The 22,439-nt window shown below is 48.6% G+C and overlaps 1 protein-coding gene across 8 annotated transcripts in view; it reads right to left on the bottom strand.

Annotated features, from left to right (window-relative positions):
* FZR1 (fizzy and cell division cycle 20 related 1) overlaps positions 1–22,439 on the bottom strand; it is a 58,584-nt gene that overhangs the window by 22,197 nt on the left and 13,948 nt on the right. For 3 of the 8 annotated variants that reach the window (XM_029052712.2, XM_029052711.2, XM_029052709.2), the window contains 6 exons: positions 20,618–20,806; positions 10,223–10,351; positions 4,129–4,254; positions 3,536–3,599; positions 3,238–3,365; positions 2,613–2,695 (listed from right to left, as the gene is read on the bottom strand). In XM_029052712.2, coding sequence (XP_028908545.1) covers positions 2,613–2,695; positions 3,238–3,365; positions 3,536–3,599; positions 4,129–4,254; positions 10,223–10,291 — 470 coding nt within the window. In that variant the 5' untranslated portion in view covers positions 10,292–10,351; positions 20,618–20,806. Of the gene's footprint in view, positions 1–2,612; positions 2,696–3,237; positions 3,366–3,535; positions 3,600–4,128; positions 4,255–10,222; positions 10,352–14,851; positions 14,927–17,621; positions 17,686–20,617; positions 20,807–22,439 lie in introns of those variants that run through there. The other 5 variants (XM_029052717.1, XM_029052713.2, XM_029052716.2 and 2 more) reach the window with 3 other exon arrangements.

Below are 22,439 nucleotides of genomic sequence, written 5' to 3' on the forward strand. Positions count from 1 at the left end.
CTACTCTCTTATTACTACCCAGCCTGCACTCTTCATTCTTCTCCTGCCAACCTTCTCACTGTACCTCGATTTCGTCTATCTCACTGACGACCGCTCGCCCATGTCCTGCCTCTGGCCTGGAACCCCCTCCCTCCTCATATCCAACAGACAATTACCCTCTCCACCATCAAAGCCTTACTGAAGGCACATTTCCTCCAAGAGGCCTTCCCTAAGTCCTCCTTCCCTCTTCTCCCACTCCCTTCTGCATCACCCTAACTTGCTCCCTTTATTTATCCACCCTCCAACCCCATAGCACTTATGTACATACCTAATTTATGTTAATGCCTGTCTCACCCTCTAGACTGTAAGCTCGCTGTGGGCAGGGAATGTGTCTGTTTATTGTTATATTGTCCTTTCTCAAACATTTAGTATAGTGCTCTGCACATAGTAAGTGCTCAATAAATATGACTGATACGGAGTTTATTGCAGTGTCTCTCCCCTGCTGCAATATAAGCTCCTTGAGGGCAGGGATCTTGTTTATGCCTTCTACTGTACTCTCTCAAGCACTTAGTACAGTGCTCTGCACACAGTAAGTGCTGAATAAATATGACTGATGGGGAGTTTATTGTAGTGTCTCTCTCCCCTGCTGAAATATGAGCTCCTTGAGCGCAGAGATCTTGTCTATGCCTTCTACTGTACTCTCTCAAGCGCTTAGTACAGTGCTCTGCACTCAGTAGGAATCCAATAAATCCCCTCAAGTAATGGACCGAGGCCTAAAAGTGATTCCAAACTGCTTTTCATTTCCGGCAGGTGATTCGAAGGGTTTGGAGCTTTGGCTGGATATGGACACTGGAAATACCATTTCAATTTTCATCGCTCCCTGTCTCGGAGGTCAAGGAGCACTTGTCTGCTCCCATAGAAACCCAAGACAAACAATGCAAGATCTTGAACCTGAATTTCTTTCGGTCAAAGTTTGTTACCATTATCATTCCAGTGACTCAGTCCCGAGAGGCTTTTTTTAATAACTGAAGCCTATCCACCATCTGGAATCTCTAGCACATTTAAAGGATCCAATCGTTGACCCATAGAACCAGGGAGTAATAGAGCTGGAAAGGACCACAGGATCATCTGGTCCAGTCCCCTGCCTCCAGGCTGATACTCTGTATTCTTAAAGTTCTCCAGCGATAGAGAGCCCACACCTCCCTCAGAAGCCAAGTCCCCTTCAGTATTTTATTACCCCGATAGTCAAGAAGTTCTTCCTTAAGTCAGAGTGGAATATCTCCTCCTTTAGCGGAAGTCCCATTCCTCTTGCTCAGTCCTCAGTGCACCCAAAGGACACCAGGACTACATCTTCCCATAAAAACCCATCATATATTTGAAGACAGTTATTAGGTTACTCCTTAGCCTTCTCTTTTCTAGGCTACAGGACACCAATTCCTCTAACCTTTCCTCATAGAACCGACCTGCCATCATTTCTCACACTCTTCCCTATACCCCCCCTTCAGAGAAGTGGAGGCTTCCATCTCAATACTTGTTTGTCCTATTCCTGACTCCACATTCCGGTCCCACACTGACTCTTAAAAACGGCCCTCCCTGCTGATTCGGATGCAGCCTGGGATCAGCTGTCTATTTCTGTGGTATTTTTGCCTACATTCTCTCACTGGTTTTTGTGGTGTTTTCTCCGTCCTTCATGGTGTTTCTCTGCAAGGGTACAAATTAGCAGGGGCACTGAGAGCTACCACTCCCAGAGATTTGGGACTGCAAGGGCAAAGCCATTACCTTTATTCACCTCCTTGGCTTTTTGGGCTGCCCACCTCCTCCACCTGGCTCCCTCCCTACCCCTCGCAGTAGAGAGGGGGCTGACCAGAAGCTGGAGAGTAACAAGGCTCCAGACTTCACCTTGTCCAATATTCCTCTGGGCACCGAGTGGGCCCTCTAACCAGGAACAGGTGCTCCAGACTTCACCGGGTCCTGGCTTCTGCAGGGAACAGGCTTCCTGCCGAGCCTTAACCACATTCTTCCCCCCAGATCTTTCTATGTATCCATTTCCCTAACTCTGTGAGTGTGTGTGTGTGTGTATAGAGAACGTGTGCCTACGCATATGCGAGTGTGTGTGTGTGTGTGTGTGTGTGTTATCACCTCCCTAGGCCTGTGGTGGTTTATTTCTCTTATTTCCTTCTCAGCCCTGCCAAGTTTGCCCCTATGCTGGAAATGAAGAGTCGACCCCCTCCACCACGCACAACCCAACATCTGTTCCTTTTGAATTTCATCTTTTCTGTATGACCATTTCCCCCCCAATTTCTCTGGGTTTGATGTTCATAGCTGCCTTTCAAAGTACAAGGAATCCATTCCATTTAGCGTCGTCTGGGAAATGGAGAAACATGTTCACGCAGGACACAGCTGACACTGTGAACACAAGGGGGCGCTTAATTTTGAGCACCTCCCACTTTCATATCCCCCCTTCCTCAGGTCCACATCCGCCTGTAATGCCTTTTAACGTAGGCCTCTCCTCCTAGACTACAAGCTCCTTGCGGTCTGGGATGGTCTATCCCAACTCTGTCGTATTGTACTCTCCTGAGCGCTGAGTACAGCGACTGACCGATCGGTTCTTTGCCTGCACAGATTGGTTTTACCTTTTGTTGCTGACGGGCGATAGGGAATACGGTGACACCTCGTTGCCATCATCTGGACTGGAGCGTTTGGTGCTGAGGGAATACTGGAGGAAAGGGAAGGGAGAGGAAGAACTGTTGGATGATTTGATGCCTTGCACTTATGGAAGATTATCAGCATGTTAGCAGAATCACAGGCACCTAGAGAAGCAAAGTGAAAAAGATCCTCAAGGCCTTCTAATCCCGGCCTGTGGAATTTCAGTCACTTCTTGGGGTTGGAGGCCCAGCCTGTAACACCAGGTCCAAGGACCCACAGCAATTTATACCTGGGGTAGGCACTCTCTTGGATCTCCACCCTGGTGCACCCTGAAATTGTCCCAGTAATTGGCCACCATCCTCCTGCAACTCTTATATTCGGTAAAAAAAGAAGGCCTGGGATGCAGTTGGAGTTCAGCCGCCTGGTCCTGCCCCCCATCTGGTGGGCTGCTGAGAGATGGGGAGGGAATGCCTAATTTGGCTCAGGCTTTTTCAAAATCTCAGATTTCTCAGTCTTGCAGTCTAGGTCAACATTTTTACAAAAGGCAGGATCCTCCCAGGTTGAAACCAGAGCAAGACAGCGGGTCTGGAAGCTTGGGCAGGCTGAAATTACCGTGAAAAGACTCTTTTTCTCTGGTGTGGATGGCTGTAGCCTCCTGTCTTCTGTCTGAGGATCCTGGACTTTTTCAATCCCAGCTCCTAACAGTTCATTCTTCAGTAAGGCTGAATAGGCCAACCCATCTGTATAAACACAAAAGTAACCAACCCTGTCACCAAAGCAAAAAGAAAGGGGCGGGAGTGGAGGGGAAGAAATCCATTCTGGATGAATAGGAAGCTTCCACCCACGCAAAACCCCCATCAGACGTTCTTAGACATACAGCTGGAGAGAGAAGAAAAAACGAACTTCCAACCTTTGCCATTGTCTGAGGTTGCGTCCTTTGCTTTTCGGTTCTGGCTAGGTGATTTTTCATTCTCCTTGGGCGAGAAAGAAAAAACAAATGAAATGAATCCATCTAACCCACATTTCTCCCATTCTGTCCAGAGATTCTGAGAGTTTGCTCACTTTTCTTCATCTCAACAGAAACACACTATGGCAGGGGCAGGACTTGGGCGGCAACAGCGGCTGCCATATTGGGGCAGTGGAAGGGGCAGTCCCGGAGGCATTTCCGCCATTGCCGGTGCCACCTTCTTCTCACTTAAAGCCCCATCTTTGTTGTCCCTGGGCTTGGTTCCAAGGGACTTTTGTCTCTGGCTGGGAGGTAACATCCCTCCCAGGTCTACGCACCCTCCACACTGCTCCCCTGAGGAGCCTGGGCCCCAAGAGGAGGAGGGAGACGGCGGCTGGACCGCTGAGCCGAAGACCGGTGCGGAGCAAGAGCGTGGTTTCACGGCACCCCCCGGTCTCGCAATCTTCTATCCATCTCTAGCGCTTGATACATGGGGCCTGGCATAGTAAGCACTCAATGACTACCATTAAAAAGAAAATAAACCCTTCCCCACTCACATTAATTCGGTGGAAATTAATGCTCCAGTTGGCACCAGCTCTAGAGGGGATGAATCGATCTCCATGTTTGCTGGGAGAGGACATGGGGGAGTTGGAAGGTGTCAAAGTTCGTCTCATCTCTGTAACCTGGATTTCAAAATGAAACATGAGTCAGTAATAGAAAAGATATGCTGGTAGTCACAGAAACATTTCAGGGAGGTCTGGGGAATTGGCAATTGATTGTTACCTTGCATTTTTTTCTGGAAAGAGTCACCTGAGGCTACAAAAGTCAACTGGCTTATCTTCTTGTGACAAATGAGGCCCTACTGTGCTTTTTCCATTCACCATCTCAAATTTTCCCTTGGGGAAGATGAAGGGCCCCATCTCTGGCAATCTCTGTTGCCCTTGATCAGGCTGAGCTCCCTTAGGGCATACAATACAAAACCCAGCTTTTTCTTCAATCAATTAACAGCATCTTTTGAGCATCTACTGTACCCAAGGCACAGTACTAAACAGACAGGAGGGTACAAGATAATAATAATAATAATGTTGGTATTTGTTAAGCGCTTACTATGTGCCGAGCACTGTTCTAAGCGCTGGGGTAGACATAGGGGAATCAGGTTGTCCCACTTGGGGCTCACAGTCTTAATCCCCATTTTACAGATGAGGGAGCTGAGGCACAGAGAAGTTAAGTGACTTGCCCACAGTCACACAGCCGACAAGTGGCAGAGCTGGGATTCGAACTCATGAGCCCTGACTCCAAAGCCCGTGCTCTTTCCACTGAGCCATGCTGCTTCTCCGAGAAATCAGTATGCAGAATCCCTGACTGCACGTTGTTTACGATCTAGCTGGGGGGGGGGGGTAATAATTATGAGTAATTATGGTATTTGTTGAGCGCTTACTCTGTGTCAAGCACTATCTTAAGCACTGGGGTGGATATAAGATAATTGTTTTAAACAAAGTCCCTGTCCCACATGGCACTCGCAGTCTAAGTAGGAGGGAGTAGGATTTAATCCCCATTTTACAGATGAGGAAACGGAGGCACAGAAAAGTGAAGTGACTTGCCCAAAGTCACACAGCAAACCAGTGGTGGACCCGGGATGGGAACCCAGGTCCTCTGACCCCCACGCTCACGCTCTTTCTACTAGGCCACACACTTGAGTAAACTGCAGAAAGCAGGAAGTAATAAAGCACAACCCATATGTACTTAAGTGCTATGTGGGGGTGTTGAGAGTACTAAAGGCTCGGTGGCATGGGAGGGCCAAACTCCTCATCTTCCCACCCAAACCCTGCCCTTCCCCATCTTTCCCATCTCTGTAGACCACATCACTATCCTCCCTGTCTCACAAACCCATAACCATGGCATTATCCTTGACTCATCTCTCTCGTTCAACCCACATACTCAGTGTCATCAAAGCTTGCTGGTTCTACCTTTGTAACATCACTAAAATCTGCCCTTTCTTCTCCATCCAAACTGCTACTGCACTGCTCATATCTCGCTCTGACTACTGCATCAGCCTCCTCGCTGACCTCCTGCACCTCCCCTCTCCAGTCCATACTTCTCTCTGCTGCCTGGATAATTTTTCTAAAGCACCATTCGGTCCATGTCTCCCCAGTCCTCGAGAACCTCCAGTGGTTGCCCATTCACCCCTAAATCAAACGGAACCTCCTTACCATAGGCTTTAAAGCCCTCAATCACCTCGTCCCCTGATTTCCTACTATGACCCAGTCCGCAAGCTCCTCTCCTCCCAATGTCAACCTACTCACTGTACTTCGATCTCATCTATCTCAAAGCTGAACCCTTGCCCATGTTCTCCCTTTGGACCGGAGCTCCCTCCCCTTTCATATCTGACAAACCACCGCTCTCCCCACCTTCAAACCCTCATTAAAATCACATCTCCTCCAAGTGGCCTTCCCTGACTAAGCCCTCATTTCCCCTACTCCCTCTTCCCCACTAGGATCTGTAGCCTTTGAGCACTTGATATTCACCCCACCCTCAGCCTCACAGCACTCACGTACATATCCATAATTTATATTAATGTCTTTTTCCCCCTCTAGTCTATAAGTTCCTTGCAGGCAGAGAATGCATCTACCATCTCTGTGTACTGTACTCTCCCAAGTGTTCAGTACAGTCTTCTGCACACAGTAAGCGCTCAACAAATGCCACTGACTGATCGATTGGGGCATGTACGGTGGGAAGATGGGAGATGAAATGGGAAAGGCCTCCTGGAGAAGATGGGCTTGAAAATGGGGAGAGCCGCTGTCTGTCGGACATGAAGGTCTTCTAGGCGAGGGGAAGGCTTTGAGCAAGAGATTGTCGGTGAGCGAGACAAGAATGAGGCATAGTGAAGTTAGCCTGAAAGGAAAAAAAAAGTGCGAGTGGGGGTGTAGTGAGAGATGGTTGGGGAAAAGTAGGAGGGAGAGAGCTGAGGCAACGGTCAAAAATTTCTGCTTGATGTATGGGCGAGTGGAATGGGCGAACCACTGGAGGGTTTTGGGGAGTGGGGAGATGTTCGCAAAATGATGTCTTAGTAAAAGGATTTGGGCTGCAAAACAAAGGATGGACTGGAGAGGGGAGAGACTGCAGGACGGGAGGTCAGTGAGGAGGTGAGGCTGATGCAGTAGTCAAGCTGGGATATGACAAATGACTGGACCAACCGATGTGGTGGCCGTATGGATGGAGACAAAATGTTGTGGAGGAAGAATCGACAGGATTTAGTGACTGGCTATGGGGGTTTAAAGTGAGAGGGGGTCAAGGAAGATGTCAAAGTTGTGGGTTTGAGGGAAGGGGGGTGGGGTGACGGTGAGGATGTCAGTTGCGATGGAAAAGTTAGGTGGAGGAGAGGAAGGGGGAGGGGAGATTTGGCCATATTGAGCTTGAGGTGTCAATGGGACAACCGCGAAGAGGTGTCCTGGAGGCAGGAGGAAATGCAAGATCACAGAGGAGGAGAGAGATCAGGGCTAATTAGACAGATTAGGTAATGACGATGATAGTATTGGTTATGCGCTTACTATGTGTCAAGCACTGTTCTAAGCACTGGGGTAGATATGATTAGGTTGGACACAGTCCCTGTCCTATGTAGGGCTCACCGTCTTAATCCCCATTTTACAGATGAGGTAACTGAGGCACAGAAAAGTGAAATGACTTGCCCAAGGTCGCACAGCAGACCAACGGCAAAGCCGGGACTAGAACCCAGGTCCTTCTGACTCCCAGGTCCGTGCTCGATCCACTAGATCATGCTGCTTCCTGAGTTAGTCATGTGCATAGAGGCTGTAGCTGAAGAGAAGGGAACCCAGAACAGAGTCTTCAGGGACCCCTCAATTAGGGAGTAAGTGGCAGAGGAAGAATCAGCAAAAGAGACAGAGAAAGATCAGTCAGAGAGGTGAGAGGAGAACCAGGGAGAAGCAGCATGGCCTCATGGATAGAGCTCGAGCCTAGGAGTTGTTAGAACCTGGATCCTAACCCCGACTTTGCCACTTGCCTGACGCGTGATCTTGGATAGGTCACTTCTCTGCACCTTAGTTACCGTATACGTAAAATGGGGATTAAGATTGTTAACCCCTCGTGGGTCATGAATTGCGTCCAGCCTGATTAGTGCATATCTACCTCAGAACAGTGCCTGACACAGAGTAAGTGCTTTAATGCCTTTAAAAAAACCAAAAAACAAAAACAGGAGAGAAAGTGTCAGAAAAACCAAGGTTAAACAGTGTTTCCAGGGAAAGGGAGGGGTCTCCGGTTTCAAAGCAGTCCAGAGGTAGAGAAGGATTAGAATAGAGACTGAGAGGTTTGGGAAGAAGGGGGTCATTGGAAGCCTTGGAGATAACAGTCTCCGTGGGGTGAAGGGGACTGTTGAGGGTCAGGAAGGATCTGAATGAGTGGAAGGGGAGGCAGCCAGTCTCTACAACCTGTTTGAGGAGTTTGGATAGGAGTGTGAGGAAGGAGATGGGGCGATGATAATAATAATAATAATGTTGGTATTTGTTAAGCACTTACTATGTGCAGAGCACTGTTCTAAGCGCTGGGGTAGATACAGGGTCATCAAATTGTCCCACATGAGGCGCACAGTCTTAATCCCCATTTTACAGATGAGGTAACTGAGGCCCAGAGAAGTTAAGTGACTTGCCCACAGTCACACAGCTGACAAGTGGCAGAGCTGGGATTCGAACCCATGACCTCTGACTCCCAAGCCCGGGCTCTTTCCACTGAGCTACGCTGCGGGATCCAGAGGTGTTTTCAAGATACAGGAGACACAGAGATGTTTGAAGACAGAGGGGAAGGAACTGTCAGAGTGAGCAGTTGAAAATGGTGGTCAGGGAGAGACACGAGGTCACAAGTGATTTTAGAAGGTGAGAAAGGATGGGGTCAGAGGTGCAGGTGGGTGACCTCCTCTCGAGAGATGGTAGAGAAGGATGAGCGAGTAGATGAGGTGGGAGGGAACCAGAGATGTGAGGAAGAGATTTTGGGGAACTCACACTTGATGGTTTCACTTTTGTCAACAAAGTAGCTGGTAAGGTCATCATGGGAAAGAGATAGGAGATGGAGGCACTAGGGGTTTTAGGAGAAAATTAAATGTCTGGACTAGCCAAACGGAGTAATTGGCATGAGGATTGATGTGGGAAGAGATAGAATGTTACTGAGTGGGAGAGAGGGCAGAGTTGTAGCAGGTAAGGATGAATTTAAAGTGGCCAAAGTCAGCCCGGTGCCTAGATCTCCATCAACAGTAGGAGTATGGCACAGAGGCGAGTATACTGCGGAGGTGATCCAGGGCTGGGAGTCAGTGGTGTGAGATGGATGGAGAGCTGGGCAAGTGAGGGAGTTGAGTTGAGTTTGCCCAATCTGTACATCGGGGTGGGGTGGATAGGGGAGTCTAAATGGGGCATGATGTCCTGAGATAAGGTTGGGAGGTTCTATGGATGGGAAAGAGAACAGTTTTGCGGGGAGGGGGTGTGTGGGAGAGAAAGCAGGTTACGGTCGGGGAGTGGGACTTTGGAGTTGGTAAAATGACTAGTGATGAGGAGATTCATCATTCCATTCCAAGTTGGTGAGTGGGTGAGGTAGGGTGGAGCAGAAGGTCAGTGCAGTTGATTCATGAGAGGAAGCGGAGAGGCTGGCTGGGTTGGGGTGGCGGGGGGCAGAGGTCAACATGAACACCCACGTGGATAAGTCCCTGAGGATCAGGGTAGAGCAGGAGGAGTGAAGGAAGAAGAGAAAGTTGTTCAAATGGCTCAGGAAATTGGAAATGGGGCCGGGGGGACGCAGTAGCTGATTGTGACAAGTGAACTGTAGTGGGTGGTAGAGGTGGATGAGGTAGCTTCCAAAAGAGGGTGAGGGACGGATGGGCTAGTGTGAAAGAGGACATGGGAGGGGTTGGGGGGGTCAGGAGGAGTAGGTGGACCCCCTCCTCTTTCCCTGCGAGTTGGGAGAGTGGGAAGTGAGGAGCAAAAATGGAAAGGAAACCCCCCAAAACATTTGAATGGGTCCCGAAAGACGCTCCTGAGGGAAAAAGAAATTAGCAAAATTTGTACTAAAGTTCTTAAAACCTTTTCATCCCTCAATTCCCCCCATGCCTATCACTCGACAATTCATAAAGTGGGGCCCAATCTCCATGTTGTCACGAAGGAGGTTAGCCTTGTTTTCTTTGTTTCGCCAGCAGAGAAGAGGCATGGGAGTTGGCAGGAAACCATGGCATACAGAGATAAGGTTTTCCTCAGGCTCTCTAGCTGGAGAAACATTTCATATTGGGTATTCAGAGGTGCCAGAGTTTTGAACTGCGGGGCCAAACTTTGTGTTACGGAGCACGTCTAATATAATCAGAGATAGGCACAGTGCTCTGCACACAATAAGCACTCCACTGAGGATGACAGCTCCTGTTTTATGAGAGTGGCCCTGCTATTTCTTCATAGAAGTTTCGCTGAGAGTCTTACTGAGGGTTTCCCACATCCCTATATTTAGGAGAAGTGTTTACCTTCTAATTCTCATTCGTCACAACAATTAGTAAATCTGATCCCGCCCTTCCCCGTCTTTCTGTGGCTTTCTGGGGTTGGTTGCTAAATGGGAGGTGAAAGAAAAAACACCCAAGTGCCAAAAAGGAGATGAGGAAGGTAGGCAACTTACACCAGGCATTGTGTTTTCATTTTGGATGTTGATCTGACGCAGCAGCCGCCTCTCATAATCTTGATCCATGGTGAAACAATGGAGCTGGGCTGTTCTTATGAATCATAAGGCTTACTGGCCAAAGTCAGTCTGCAGTAAGAATTAAAGAAAAACCATCAACCATGGTAATACCGTTTTGTTCCGTTTTTCCTTTCAAGATAATAGCCAATTCATTGCTAGCGCCAATTGATCCATAGAATTTATTGAGCAGCTACTGGGAGCAGCGAGCACTTGGAAGAGTACTAAGCCTAGGGAGAATACTCCTGAGTAGCAAGAGACCATCCCCGTCCTCAGGGGGCTTGCGATCTAACAGACTGACGGGAAGTCCACCGCTCTGAAATGGTGCCCTGCAACCCCAAATAACTGCCCATCCCACATCTGGCACAAGGCCGCGTTGTATGCAGCAATGCATTAAATAGCCCATTAGTAGTCCGAAAGAGTTAATGCTCTCCTCAAAGGGCCTTATACTCCCCGAGAGTAACCTGAGAAACTGGAAGATCTGCCTACTCAGGCAATTAGAAAGACAGTATTTTTCACAACTTTCTAGTGTATTTAGGCTAGAAGCCATGTGGCTAAGAGTAATTCAGCCTTGGTGGATTTTCCCCTTACTGGGCAGGGACAGTCGCTGTGCTTAGGTTCCCAGAGGCTAAAATGTTTTCGGTGGTGATTTTGCCCAACCCTGGTTACTGCTAATCACCTCAAAGAAGGAGAATAATAATAATACTATTTGATAAGCATTTATCACGTTGTACTAAGCGCTGGGGTGGGTACAAATTAATCAGGTTGGACACAGTCCCTGTCCCACATGGGGTTCACAGTCTAGAAGAGAGGGAGGAACAGGTATTGAATCCCCATTTTACAGACGGATTGGAAACTGAGGCCCGGAAAAGCGAAGTGAACTGCCTAAGGTCACACAGCAGGCAAGTGGCAGATGCGAGATTAGACGCAGATGAAATTGACTCCGAGGCCTGGGCTCTTTCCACCAGGCCTTGCTGCTTCCCTTCTGTGGTTAGTGGAGTGGAGGGATTCGAAGTGGTGTCAACTGCTAACTTCTGCCCTGCAAACTCCACTCCCACCTCAAAACTCAGCTTGCTTCACGACTCAGAAAGAGCCCATGTTTGCTATTTCCTGTTTCCAAACCTCATTGTCAATCGGCAGTGGGAGCGAGCGCAACTCCAAGCAAAGCCCTGCATGGGCCCGGCTTTGGGGACTACACCGACTGTCCTTATTAATGCCCTAGTAAGGCAGACATCTTCAACGATGCATGTCTCACATGTCTATCAAAACACAGGCATTCAAACCCGTGACTCACACTCATTACCTCGATTTTCACATCCTATTTACTGGAGTTTTTTAGTACACACTCTATCCAGGTACATCACACCACTTATCCTAATCCAACAAATGCCTCCCATTAGGGCCTGTCAGACTGGAAGAACCCCAAACTACACCATGACTCAGAAGCAAGTCTCCGCTCTGGCTAAGAAAGAGGGTTTTTTTTAATTGTACTTGTTAAGTGCTTACTACGCGTCGAACACTGTTTTAAGCTCTGGGGTAGATACAAGTTAATTAGTTTGGACAACAAGTTCCTGTCCTGCGTGGGGCTCACCATCTAAGTAGGAGGGAGAACAGGAGAACTGAGGCACAGAGAAGCAAAGTAACTTGCCCAAGGTCACCCAGCAAGCATTTGGCAAAGCCAGGATTAGAACCTAGGTGCTCTGACTCCCAGGCCTGTGGTCTTTCCATTAGGCCACGCTGCTTCTCTCATCAACCCCGAAGATCAGGCTGCAGCCCAGCACGGTCTCAGGTCAATCTCAGTTCCCCACCCCACCCAGGCCTAGATCAGGGCAATAGCAAATAACACCTATCGTGGGGAGGGAACAGCACACAACTGTGAGGAGAGTAAAGTGGAGCTGCAGTGGGAGCGGTGGGGAGGATGAGCTGGTGCGCTTAAGTACAGTGTTCTGCGCACAGTAAGTGCTCAAATACACTCGATTGATCGGTGAGCAGCCGTTCGGTGCAGGCTAGTTAGGGGGCCATCACCGTGGCAGGAGCCATGGCAGAGACGACTAGAAGAGTAGGAAGAGGGATGGCGGTGGGAAGGAGGTGCGGAGAGCTTAGGGGAAGAGACGAGAGGGCTAGCGAGAGGGTGAGTGCCAGGGCTCCCCGATCAAAGCTTCCTGAGGCCAGCTCCCTTCTCTGCCTTGATGTGCGGAAGATTTTTGGACAGCAACAACCTGATTACACAAATGTAGTCAGGAAGGCTTTTGGCTGAATTTTCTGGGTGGTGTCTAATGTAATTAATTACAGCTAGATCAAGAACATCTAACCGGTACTGAGAAAGGCAACCAGGATGATCAGGGGGATGGAGAAGCTGCCCTATGAACAGAGACTGAAAGGGTAAGATCGCTTCAGTCTGGAAAGATGAAGAGGGGGAGGGGACGTGACTGAAGTCCAGAAAATCATGACGACGACATAAAGAGGGTATCGTCAGTCACCACTGAAGCTTGAAGGTGACAGGCTCGAGCTCAGTTTCCCTTCTTTACCCAGTGGAAGGTCGGCCTAAGACACCAAACGGGTTGAAAACAGCAGCCGGCTCAAGAGGGGTTACTCCAGGGAGAATGACGGATGTAGGGGGAGATGTTAGAGTTGCTAGATGACGGATGTCAGACAGAGTGGACCACCAGCCAGTTCATTCAAACAGCATGTGGCCACTGTCAGGACAGGATGGACCATGAGTCTAACCCGATAATGGCACAGCTCACAGTCTCTAGTTCCTTTTCACACACAGGAGAGACGTCCAAACCTCACAATGGGGCCCGGAGAAGTGATATAGATGAGCATGACGATCAAGGCATTTAAGTACTTACTATGTGCTAAGCACTATGGTAGGTTCATGGTTATGGGATCGGACACAGTCCCTGTCCCACAAGGGGCTCACAGTCTAGAGTTTATCCCCATTACGGATGAAGACTTTAAGGCCCAGAGAGGCTAATAACTTGCCTAAGGTCACAGAGCCGGCCAGTGGCAAAGTTGGAATTAGAACCCAGGCCTTCTGACTCCCAGCCCCATGCTCTTTGCACCAAGCCACACTGCCAAAATATGATTTGATCAATAACAACCTCTGGGTGGCTATCTGGGCTTCTGTAGAAAAATAAGATATTAGCAAAGTAGCAGCTCCAAACTCTTAAAAATGTCATTAAGGATTTGATAATTATTTTCACTATGAGGGAAACAGTAGACTTAGAAGTTCAGCTCAGTTAAATGGTTTTTTTGCTAACATTTCACATCTCAGTCTAGTTGGATCAATCAGTAGCATTTGAGTGCCGACAATGAGCCGAGCGGGAACCAAACAGGGCTCAAAGACCTGTGAGGATCTGGGGGCGGGGAGAGGAGAGAAGAGTGAAGGTGGGACCGGCTTTCCACTCGGCTCTAGAGGCGGGATCTGGCCCCTCCACCTACCTCCTGAAAAGTTTAGGCTTTCTGGGCTGCTGGCAGACCCCAGCTCTGCAATTCCTGATTTGGGGGCAAAGTAGCATAGCAGAGCATCCCAGACCATGCCCCTATCCTTTGTCCAACAGGGAGCTGGGCAAGCACAGGCTCCCCGGGGCCAATTTTAGAACAGGACTATGAGCCGAGAGTGTAAGTTCCTTGGGGGCAAGGAATAGGTCACTTCTTTGTTTTTGCCAAGTGTTCAGTACAGTGTGTTGCACCCCCTAGACATTCAGTAAACACCATTACTTCTCCTAGAGTGTCTGGGTATGAACAGAAAGCACAGATACAGGGGATTAAAAGACAGGGGAAGGGGGAGGCATTCAGGTAGAGGCTGGCAAATTTTGATTTATTTGTCTGGCAGTTTAAGACTAACAACCAGTTAAGGAAGACGGTTCCTGTCAGGGAGCCCATTGTTAATAATGAGACCAAATTTATCACCCCATATTTGAGGTCAAAAGGCTGCGAAGTGAGCAGCCTTTTACAATTGAGGAAAACGAGGACCTTAACTCAAGTGAAGTGACTCACCCCAAGATCACCATGACAGGGCAATAAATAGAATTCACTGATCCTGAGTTTCCAGCAGGCTGAATGTTTACTATTCCACCCTGGTGTCTGGGAATAGCATAAGGGAGTGATTATTTTGCCAGCTAGGTAGAGAAACACACAGTTCTGGATTTGCTCTATGAGTTTACTAGTGCCTTCATGAAAAAAGTCTCTCTGCCCCTCTCCCTCCAAAAAACTGCCCTGGTCTACCAAAGTTGAGGTAGATACCAGAGAATTAAGAACCGCTGAGTGTAGAAGGGAGCTGGAGGCAAGTCACTGTGGTGTTAGCAATGTACTCACTGACTTGGCTCAATATGCTAAAAAAAATTAGGCAAAATATATGAAACCATCTGTGCCTGGCCTAATAATCCTTAGGCATCTTGAAGCTGTTAGAAAATAAAGAATCAACAGTGATCGCTGTGTGCTCAAACTGGCGGCTCTCCTGCCAGGCCAGTAACTCTGAGACGACCATGTGTATCCATCTACCCCTACCACTCTCTGCTCGTTTCAGAATAGGTTCGATGAAGTGCTGTTGGTGCGGGCGTCACTCACCCCCGGGAGGAAGAAATTTGGCCCGACCATCCGAGTTGGAAATCAGGAGCTTGAATAACACCAAATTCCCCCGTCCTACAACATCCGAAAGAAAGATGGCCTTGGATTTAGCAGTAGAAGTAACACTATTTATCAACTGCCTACAGTGTGCAGAGCATGACTCCCTAAAATGTGATACTGCAGAATGGGGGAAAAAAAATGATCCTTCTCCATGCCCCTGCCCCTTCTACTTGCCTCATGACTATTAAACCACCCTCTTTATCTCACCCTTCTTTTAAAATACCCAATCTGACTGTCTCGCATCTACCCCGGCACTTAGGACAGAGCTGCACTCTTAGCAAGCGCTTAACAAATACCAAATATTAATATTAAAATGAACATACCCACTTTTGGGGGGGGGGGGTGAGACTGGCAACAGTCCAAGTAGGAGGTGCCTGGAGATTCAGCAGCATCAGGAGGAGAGGCAATAAGAAAGAACAAATGAGAGGTAGACAGAAAATAGAGAAAATAGGGAAACAGCATGGCACAGTGGCTCGGGCCTGGGAGTCAGAAGGTCATCCCGGCTTCGCCACTTGTCTGCTGTGTGACTTTGGGCAAGTCACTTCACTTCTCTGGGCCTCAGTTCCCCATCTGTAAAATGGGGATTGAGACTGTGAGCCCCATGTGGGACACAGACTGCATCCAAGCGGATTTGCTTGTATCCACCCCAGCGCTTAGTACGGTGCCTGGCACATAGTAAGCACTTAAATACCATAATAATAATTATTATTATTATTATTATTAAAATAGAGGCCACTGTCACCTGCTGAGGATATTGGATGTGTTACACCTGGCAGGCAGGTGTAATATAATGATGTCATATGTGCCATTTTGCAGAAGCAATATTAGACGGCAAATCCCATATGGAACAGGGACTGTGACTGACCTAATTAACTTATATCTAGCCCAGTGCTTAGAACAGTGCTTTGACAGATAGTAAGCACTTAAATACAATAAAGTATGTCCCATACTGCCCAGACCTAGAAGGTTTTTCTTTCAGGGGGACCCCTGCCCTCCCTCACTTGTTCCAGAGCCTTCACGTTCCCCTCCCAGAGGCCAGTAAACAGGCAGGATGCCACTTCCAAGCTGCTGAACTCAACAGCAGGAGTCGAAGAGGAGAGAGGTTAGGTGCTGAAAATAAAAATATCTGTACTGGACGGGGAACAGATCAGCTGAAAACCAGACGAAAGGCCTCCCTAACAGGGAGAGTAAGAGAGAGGCAGGAAGAGATGTATGGTGAGGGAAGAGGGCAAAGGGTAGGGAGAAAGAGGGGTGGGGGAGAGGTAGAGGGGGGAGAGGCACGGAAGGAGGGAGGCAGAGAGGAGGAAGAAGCACGGAAGGGGAGGAGAGGCATAGAGAGGGGGAGAGAGTCAGAGAGAGGGGATAGGCACTGGGGAGAGGGGGGGAAGAAGTGGGGGGGGGGGGGAGGCACAGAAAGGGAGAAGCCGGGGGGGGGTGGTGTGGAAAGAAAGAGAGGTTGAGAGAGAGGTGCCTGGAAGGGGGGGTGCTGGAAAGAGGGAGAGGGGTGGGGAGGTTGGGGAGAGAGAACGCACAGAGAGAGCAGCATGGGGAGAGAGAGAAGCCCAGGAGACGACACATAAAACTCCAGTTGCTAGATTCCATCTCTCTTCTAGCAGCTGCTTGAAATGAAATGGGGAAAGGAACGAGAGGACACACGCGAGGGGAGAAAGTGGGGTGTTGGGAGTTCACAGAACATAGGAGAAAGGGTGAGAGAAGAGAGAAAAAGGAAGGAGGGAGAAAGTGAAATGGGCTCATCTCCCAGCATGCAGTTCCAGGCAACATTTAAGGTCAACTGCATATATCCAAATCTGAAATCAAGGCTATGAGGTGTTTTGGGGGGTTTTTTGAGAGGAAAAAAACCCAAAAAACTAGCCTTCCACCCTCCACATAAGCAATCCAAAATAAACTTCCCTTCTTGGTTTTGAAGCAATAAGGTATTCTCCCAAGAAATGAGCTGTGAAGTGAAAATTAGAAGCTCATTCAAGCTGAGAAATATTTAATCAGATTGGAAAAAAAAACCAAACCCCAGCAATAGTTGAGATGTGCAAATAAGCTCACGGTTCCTTCCTGATGGCCAAAAAATTGTTTCTTTTCACTGAGTTCAAAAAATCAATTCTTACTGGGCAAATCACCTGTGACAACAGATAACTTTCCTTCAGAGGAAAAAAAAAAAAAGCCACTAAAGCCCCTACCATGAGATTATGTGGTTTAGAAAGTCTTTTCTCTCTTCTGAGCACAGACAGTTGTTCGCGATGGGATGAATTCAGCAGTAGATCTAGCAAACGTCCTTTTGGCATTTGCAATGCCAGCATGGTCACCCTAAGCGTCATCTTACTGTGTCACAACACCCTTCGCTGCGAAGGAATCTGCCAAAGATTTACTTGCTGTGGATGCCAAAGAGAGACCGAATGGGCTTCTATTGTTAGAGCCTTGCCTGGGAAGACTTTTCTTATTTGCGTCTGATTGTAGATGTGTAGAGAGAGCCCACAAATGCCCATCTGCTGGTCTATTAATATTGTGCCTGCATCCGTGGGGACTGGGAGAAAGTGGGTAGTTAAGATCCGGAGCTCATGTCCCCTGCTCTACCCACAGACAAAAGCAGCAACCAGTCCAAGTGATCGCCGTAGCTTCATTTCCGCATCTCTACCCTCTCCCTAAATCCCTCTTCCCCCGCTCCTACTGACCCTGGACAGCCAGGGACCAGTCTTACCTTGTGTGGCGGACAACAAGCATTTCATGAGTGGGGACCCAAAGAGTTTCTCGTACCAGGCTCCCTGAGAATACAGAAGCAGGAAGCTTCTGACGATGATGCCTGCTTATTGGTTGCTTCCCCCTCCCTGTCTCCCCCCTCCTCCTTGAAGGTAAGGACCTCCTAGACCTCCACTATACTCTCCCCAGCGCTTAGGACACACTCTGCGCAGAAACGGCATGGCCTACTGGCTAGAGCACGGGCCTGGAAGTCAGAAGGACCTGGGTTCTAAACTCGGATCTGCCACTGGTCTGCTGTGGGACCATGGGCAAGTCACTTCACCTCTCTGGGCCTCAGTTACCTCATCTAATAATAATGTTGGTATTTGTTAAGCGCTTATTATGTGCCAAGCACTGTTCTAAGCGCTGGGGTAGACACAGGGGAATCAGGTTGTCCCACGTGGGGCTCACAATCTTAATCCCCATTTTACAGATGAGGTAACTGAGGCACAGAGAAGTTAAGTGACTTGCCCAAAGTCACACAGCTGACAAGTGGCCGAGCCGGGATTCGAACCCATGAACTCTGACTTAAAAGCCCGTGCTATTTCCACTGAGCCATGCTGCTTCTCTGAGCCACGCTGCTTCTGTAAAATGGGGATTAAGATTGTGACCTTGTGTCTACTCCAGCACTTAGAACAGTGACTGGCATATGTAAGGCGCTTTTAATACTCTAAAAAAAATTAAAAAATAAGGACTCAATGAATGCCCTCGATGGAGCAATACTTAAAAAGCAGTGGCAATTCCTGTGGGTTGGCTGGGAAACAGGACCTGAATTTTTAGGGTTTTACCTGCTTTAACCAAATCCGCCCCCCACAAAAAAAATCTATTTTTTGAAATGATGAATTTGTTTTTAAAGTCCAAAAAAGTTAATTTAAAAAAATCTTCAAGTTCTTCTTTAACTCCTTCAACTGCCCTTCCACAATTCAATATGGGATATCGGGAACGGCTGCTCATTTTTCAATGTGTCATATTTTCCTCCGAGGGATCTGCCTCCTCCCTACTCTGCGAAGGCTCTAGAATTTCACTGGGCCACTGGCCCAGTGGTTGGTTTTTGCCGATCTCCCGGGTGAGGGTCCTCCTCCTCCTCCTCCTCCTCCCACCAGCACAGAGTCTACACCGCCAAGCCAAGACCTAGATGAGGCTAAATCTGGGCCTGACCCTGGAGTCCTTTTTCACTTACTGGACTCTCCCAGGACAGTGTTGTCCATCCACAGTAAGGGCTCAATAAATACTATTGAGTGAATGAATAAACGATATCCTAAATTAAGCAAAGTTGCCTTAACATTGTGTACCAACAGGTAGCTTATCAAGTGTTTAACCAATTGGGTCATTTGGCAACACCAGAAAGGGGTGATATTTTGAGGAAACACTGGCCATGAATAACTGGCCTTGAATTTGTAAAGTGCTTTTATTCTTCCACATAACATAGCATAACTTGAAGATGATGTCTGTGCATCAAAAGGAAAAAGCTAAACTAAAACCCAATTTAAAAAAAATACTGGAAACTTCTGAAATGCAAAACTGCTCTTTACCCCAGTTCTGAACGCTGATAATCACCCTTGAGTTCTGCACATTCAGTTCTGCCTTAACACATCTTTTTAATTAGTGTCTGGGCTAGACTGCCGTTAGGGCACCAGTGAACATTCTTCCAGCAATATGAGCTTATTTGGGTTCAGGGTGTTGTGTTATCAGAAGGAACTGCTTGTGCGTGTCATTAGAACGATAGAGAATTACAAAACAAGTTTTCCTAACGTGGGAGTTTGCGGGAACACAACCCTCATGTTATAGGGAAGCAGCAGGGTTTGGTGGAAAGAGCCCGGGCCTGGGAGTCAGGATGTAGGTTCTGATCTCAGCTCTGCCACCTTGGGCAAGTCACTTCACCTCACCTGTAAAATGGGGATTAAGACTTTGATCCCCATGCGGGAAAGGGATTGTGCCCAACCTCATCTGCGTGGCTTAGTGGAAAGAGCACAGGCTTGGGAGTCAGAGGACGTGGGTTCTGATCCCAGCTCCGCCACTTGTCTGCTGTGTGACCTTGGGCAAGCCACTTAACTTCTCTGTGCCTCAGTTACCTCATCTATAAAATGGGGATTAAGACTGTGAGCCCCATGTGGGATAACCTGATTACCTTGTACCTATCCCAGTGCTTAGAACAGTCCTTAGCACACAGTAAGCACTTAACAAATACCATGATTATTACTGGTGCCAGATGGACAGCAATCGAAATACTCTGTCACTACATGGAAAATAGTCGGGGCAGGGTTTCAGCCGGCAGACTCACATTTCCTACCCTGTTGCCGTGGTCTGGAGACCCGACCCCCCCAGGACAGAGATCTTCCTTGCTCTGGCTCCCTCTCTGGAGTGGGGGGAAGATGGGGTAGACGGACAGGGGAGGGGCCATGACCTACACGGGGGGACTGGGGGAGCAAAGGGACACCCAAACTTATATTATCATATTTTGGGGCCAGAATTCACTAAACAGCCATCCTGCTGGTAGAGAAGCCGTATCGCCTAGTGGAAGGAGCACGGGCCTGGGAGTCAGAGGATCTGGATTCTAATCCCTACTCCACCACGTGCCTGCTGTGTGACCTTGGGCAAGTCACTTCACTGAGTCTCAGTTCCCTCATCTGCAAAAACGAGGACTCAATATCCATTCTCCCCCCTACTTTGACTGGGAGTCCCATGTGGGACCTGATGATCTTGTGTCTACTCCAGTGCTTGGGACAGTGCTCGGCACACAGTAAGCGCTTAAATGCCACTGTTTTGAACTGTAAGACTGTGAGCCCCGCAAGGGACAGGGAGCATGTCTGATGTCCAACTGTGTACTCTCAGTAAGTGCTCAATAAATACCACTATTAGAATGAGGGATATCAGAGGAGACAGAGAAAGGACCTATTAAGCCCCCCCAAACTCCTCACCCTTGAAACATTTGGCAGAAGTCCCTTGGAAGAGACTTACCCAGCAGCGGCAGAATGGTCGGCAAAGCACCGGATGGCGAGTCGGACCGTGCCGGCATAGCTTTCATTTCCTCAGGGCCAAATCCATGATGACAGGAGGCCTTCTAATCGCTGCCTCCAGTTAAGGTCTTTGCGGACAAAATCTCTGGATCTGGATCACAACTGGGCTTAGATGCTTAATAAATGTGTCCTGGAAGCAAGTATGACAATGGCGGGAAGACGAGACCAGAGAGAATGAGGGAGGCCCGATCTGCGTTTGCCAGTGATTTAATCCTCGACTGGTCCGCATTCCCAAAGCCACGCTATTATTACAGATTCTACGCCAAGCTAGCTGTAAGTCATCCAGAGGTAGACGAGTCTCTCACGACAATTATCGGCCTCAGACATGGACTCTGGGACTGCTAGAAAGTACTCAGATTTTCAGCGGATGAGACTTTTTCCAGTCATAAAAAGCTACTCATCTGAACGGGCTTCATTTCTGTCTGTTTACCGCTTGGGCGTCATTTGGAAATACAAAGAGTGAAACCATTTTCAAGGTAAACTGGACAGGGCACCTTGGATCACGCTCTCTTTGGGGGAAATAACATGGCCCGCCCAGTGAATCCGAAAAGCAGCAGCCTGGCTTAGTGGAAAGAGCACGGGCACGAGTCGGAGGTCGTGGCTTCTGATCCCGGCTCCGCCACTTGTCAGCTGGGTGACTTTGGGCAAGTCGCTTAACTTCTCTGTGCTTCAGTTACCTCATCTGCAAAATGGGGATGAAGACCATGAGCCCCACGTGGGATAACCTGATTACCTTGTACCTATTCCAGTGCTTAGAACAGTGCTTGGCACACAGTAAGCACTTAACAAATGCCATCATTATTATTATCATTATTAATCCAGCCCTGCTATGGTCTCCCAAGTGCTAAGCACTCAGGAAGCACTTGAGAAACACCACTGACGGATTGCTTTTCATTAGCTGCACTCAGCCTGAATCAGCTAGCTTTCTAAACGTGGAGAATGTGGAAATTAGAGATGAGGATCCACTTTAGAGCCCAAGGTGAGAGCAATGGACGGAAGGTTTAGGGCCCAGGTTGACAGCACCACACCACAGTTCTGTAACTCCTTTAAGGGCAGACACAAGCCCCACTCATCCGACCACGCTGCTACCTTGGTCCCCAGCCCACGCTGCCCACCTCCACTGTCCCACCCCTTGGTGGTTCAGGACACAGACAAGAAGTTCATTAATGCTGAACTCTCTTGAGGTCAGAGTGAGCATGCCCCAGGGTTCCGCCTTCCCCAGCTTCTGGTCACCCATAACTGACTGCATCTTACAGGCCTGTAACTCCTTCAGACCGCTTTCCACACATGGAATGCTGACTGGAATTCCTTTTGGGGGTTTCTTCCCTTCTCCCATTAAACTGTACGCTCTTTGATGACAGGGCCCGGGTTGTTTCCTTTGGCAACCCAGGGACATTCGGTACAGGGTGGCTGAACCTCACGAACCCAAGAGCCAGCTGCAAACCAAAAAGGCAACGTTACCAAGAGTCACAGATCAAAATGGCGACCGGGCATTCGAGGGTTGGGCGGGGGGGGCAGGCAGCAGCGGGCAAGACAACGGGGAGCCGCCGAGGTGAAAATAGATCATAAACTGCAAGCTGCACATCTCGTGAACAAGGGCCGCCGTTTCACCACTCCTGCTCTGTCGGGGGAAGCTGATCCTAACTGCTTTTTCTGCCTCACCTTCTCCCTCTTCCCAGGCCTCCTTGTTTTCGACTCCTGTCAGCAGCCTGTTTCCACTCAAGTTCCCTTTCACCTGTTCAATCTCGGTCCAATTGTTCTGG

Source organism: Ornithorhynchus anatinus, chromosome X2 (genome assembly GCF_004115215.2).
Source record: "Ornithorhynchus anatinus isolate Pmale09 chromosome X2, mOrnAna1.pri.v4, whole genome shotgun sequence".
Classification (NCBI taxonomy): Eukaryota; Metazoa; Chordata; class Mammalia; order Monotremata; family Ornithorhynchidae; genus Ornithorhynchus; species Ornithorhynchus anatinus.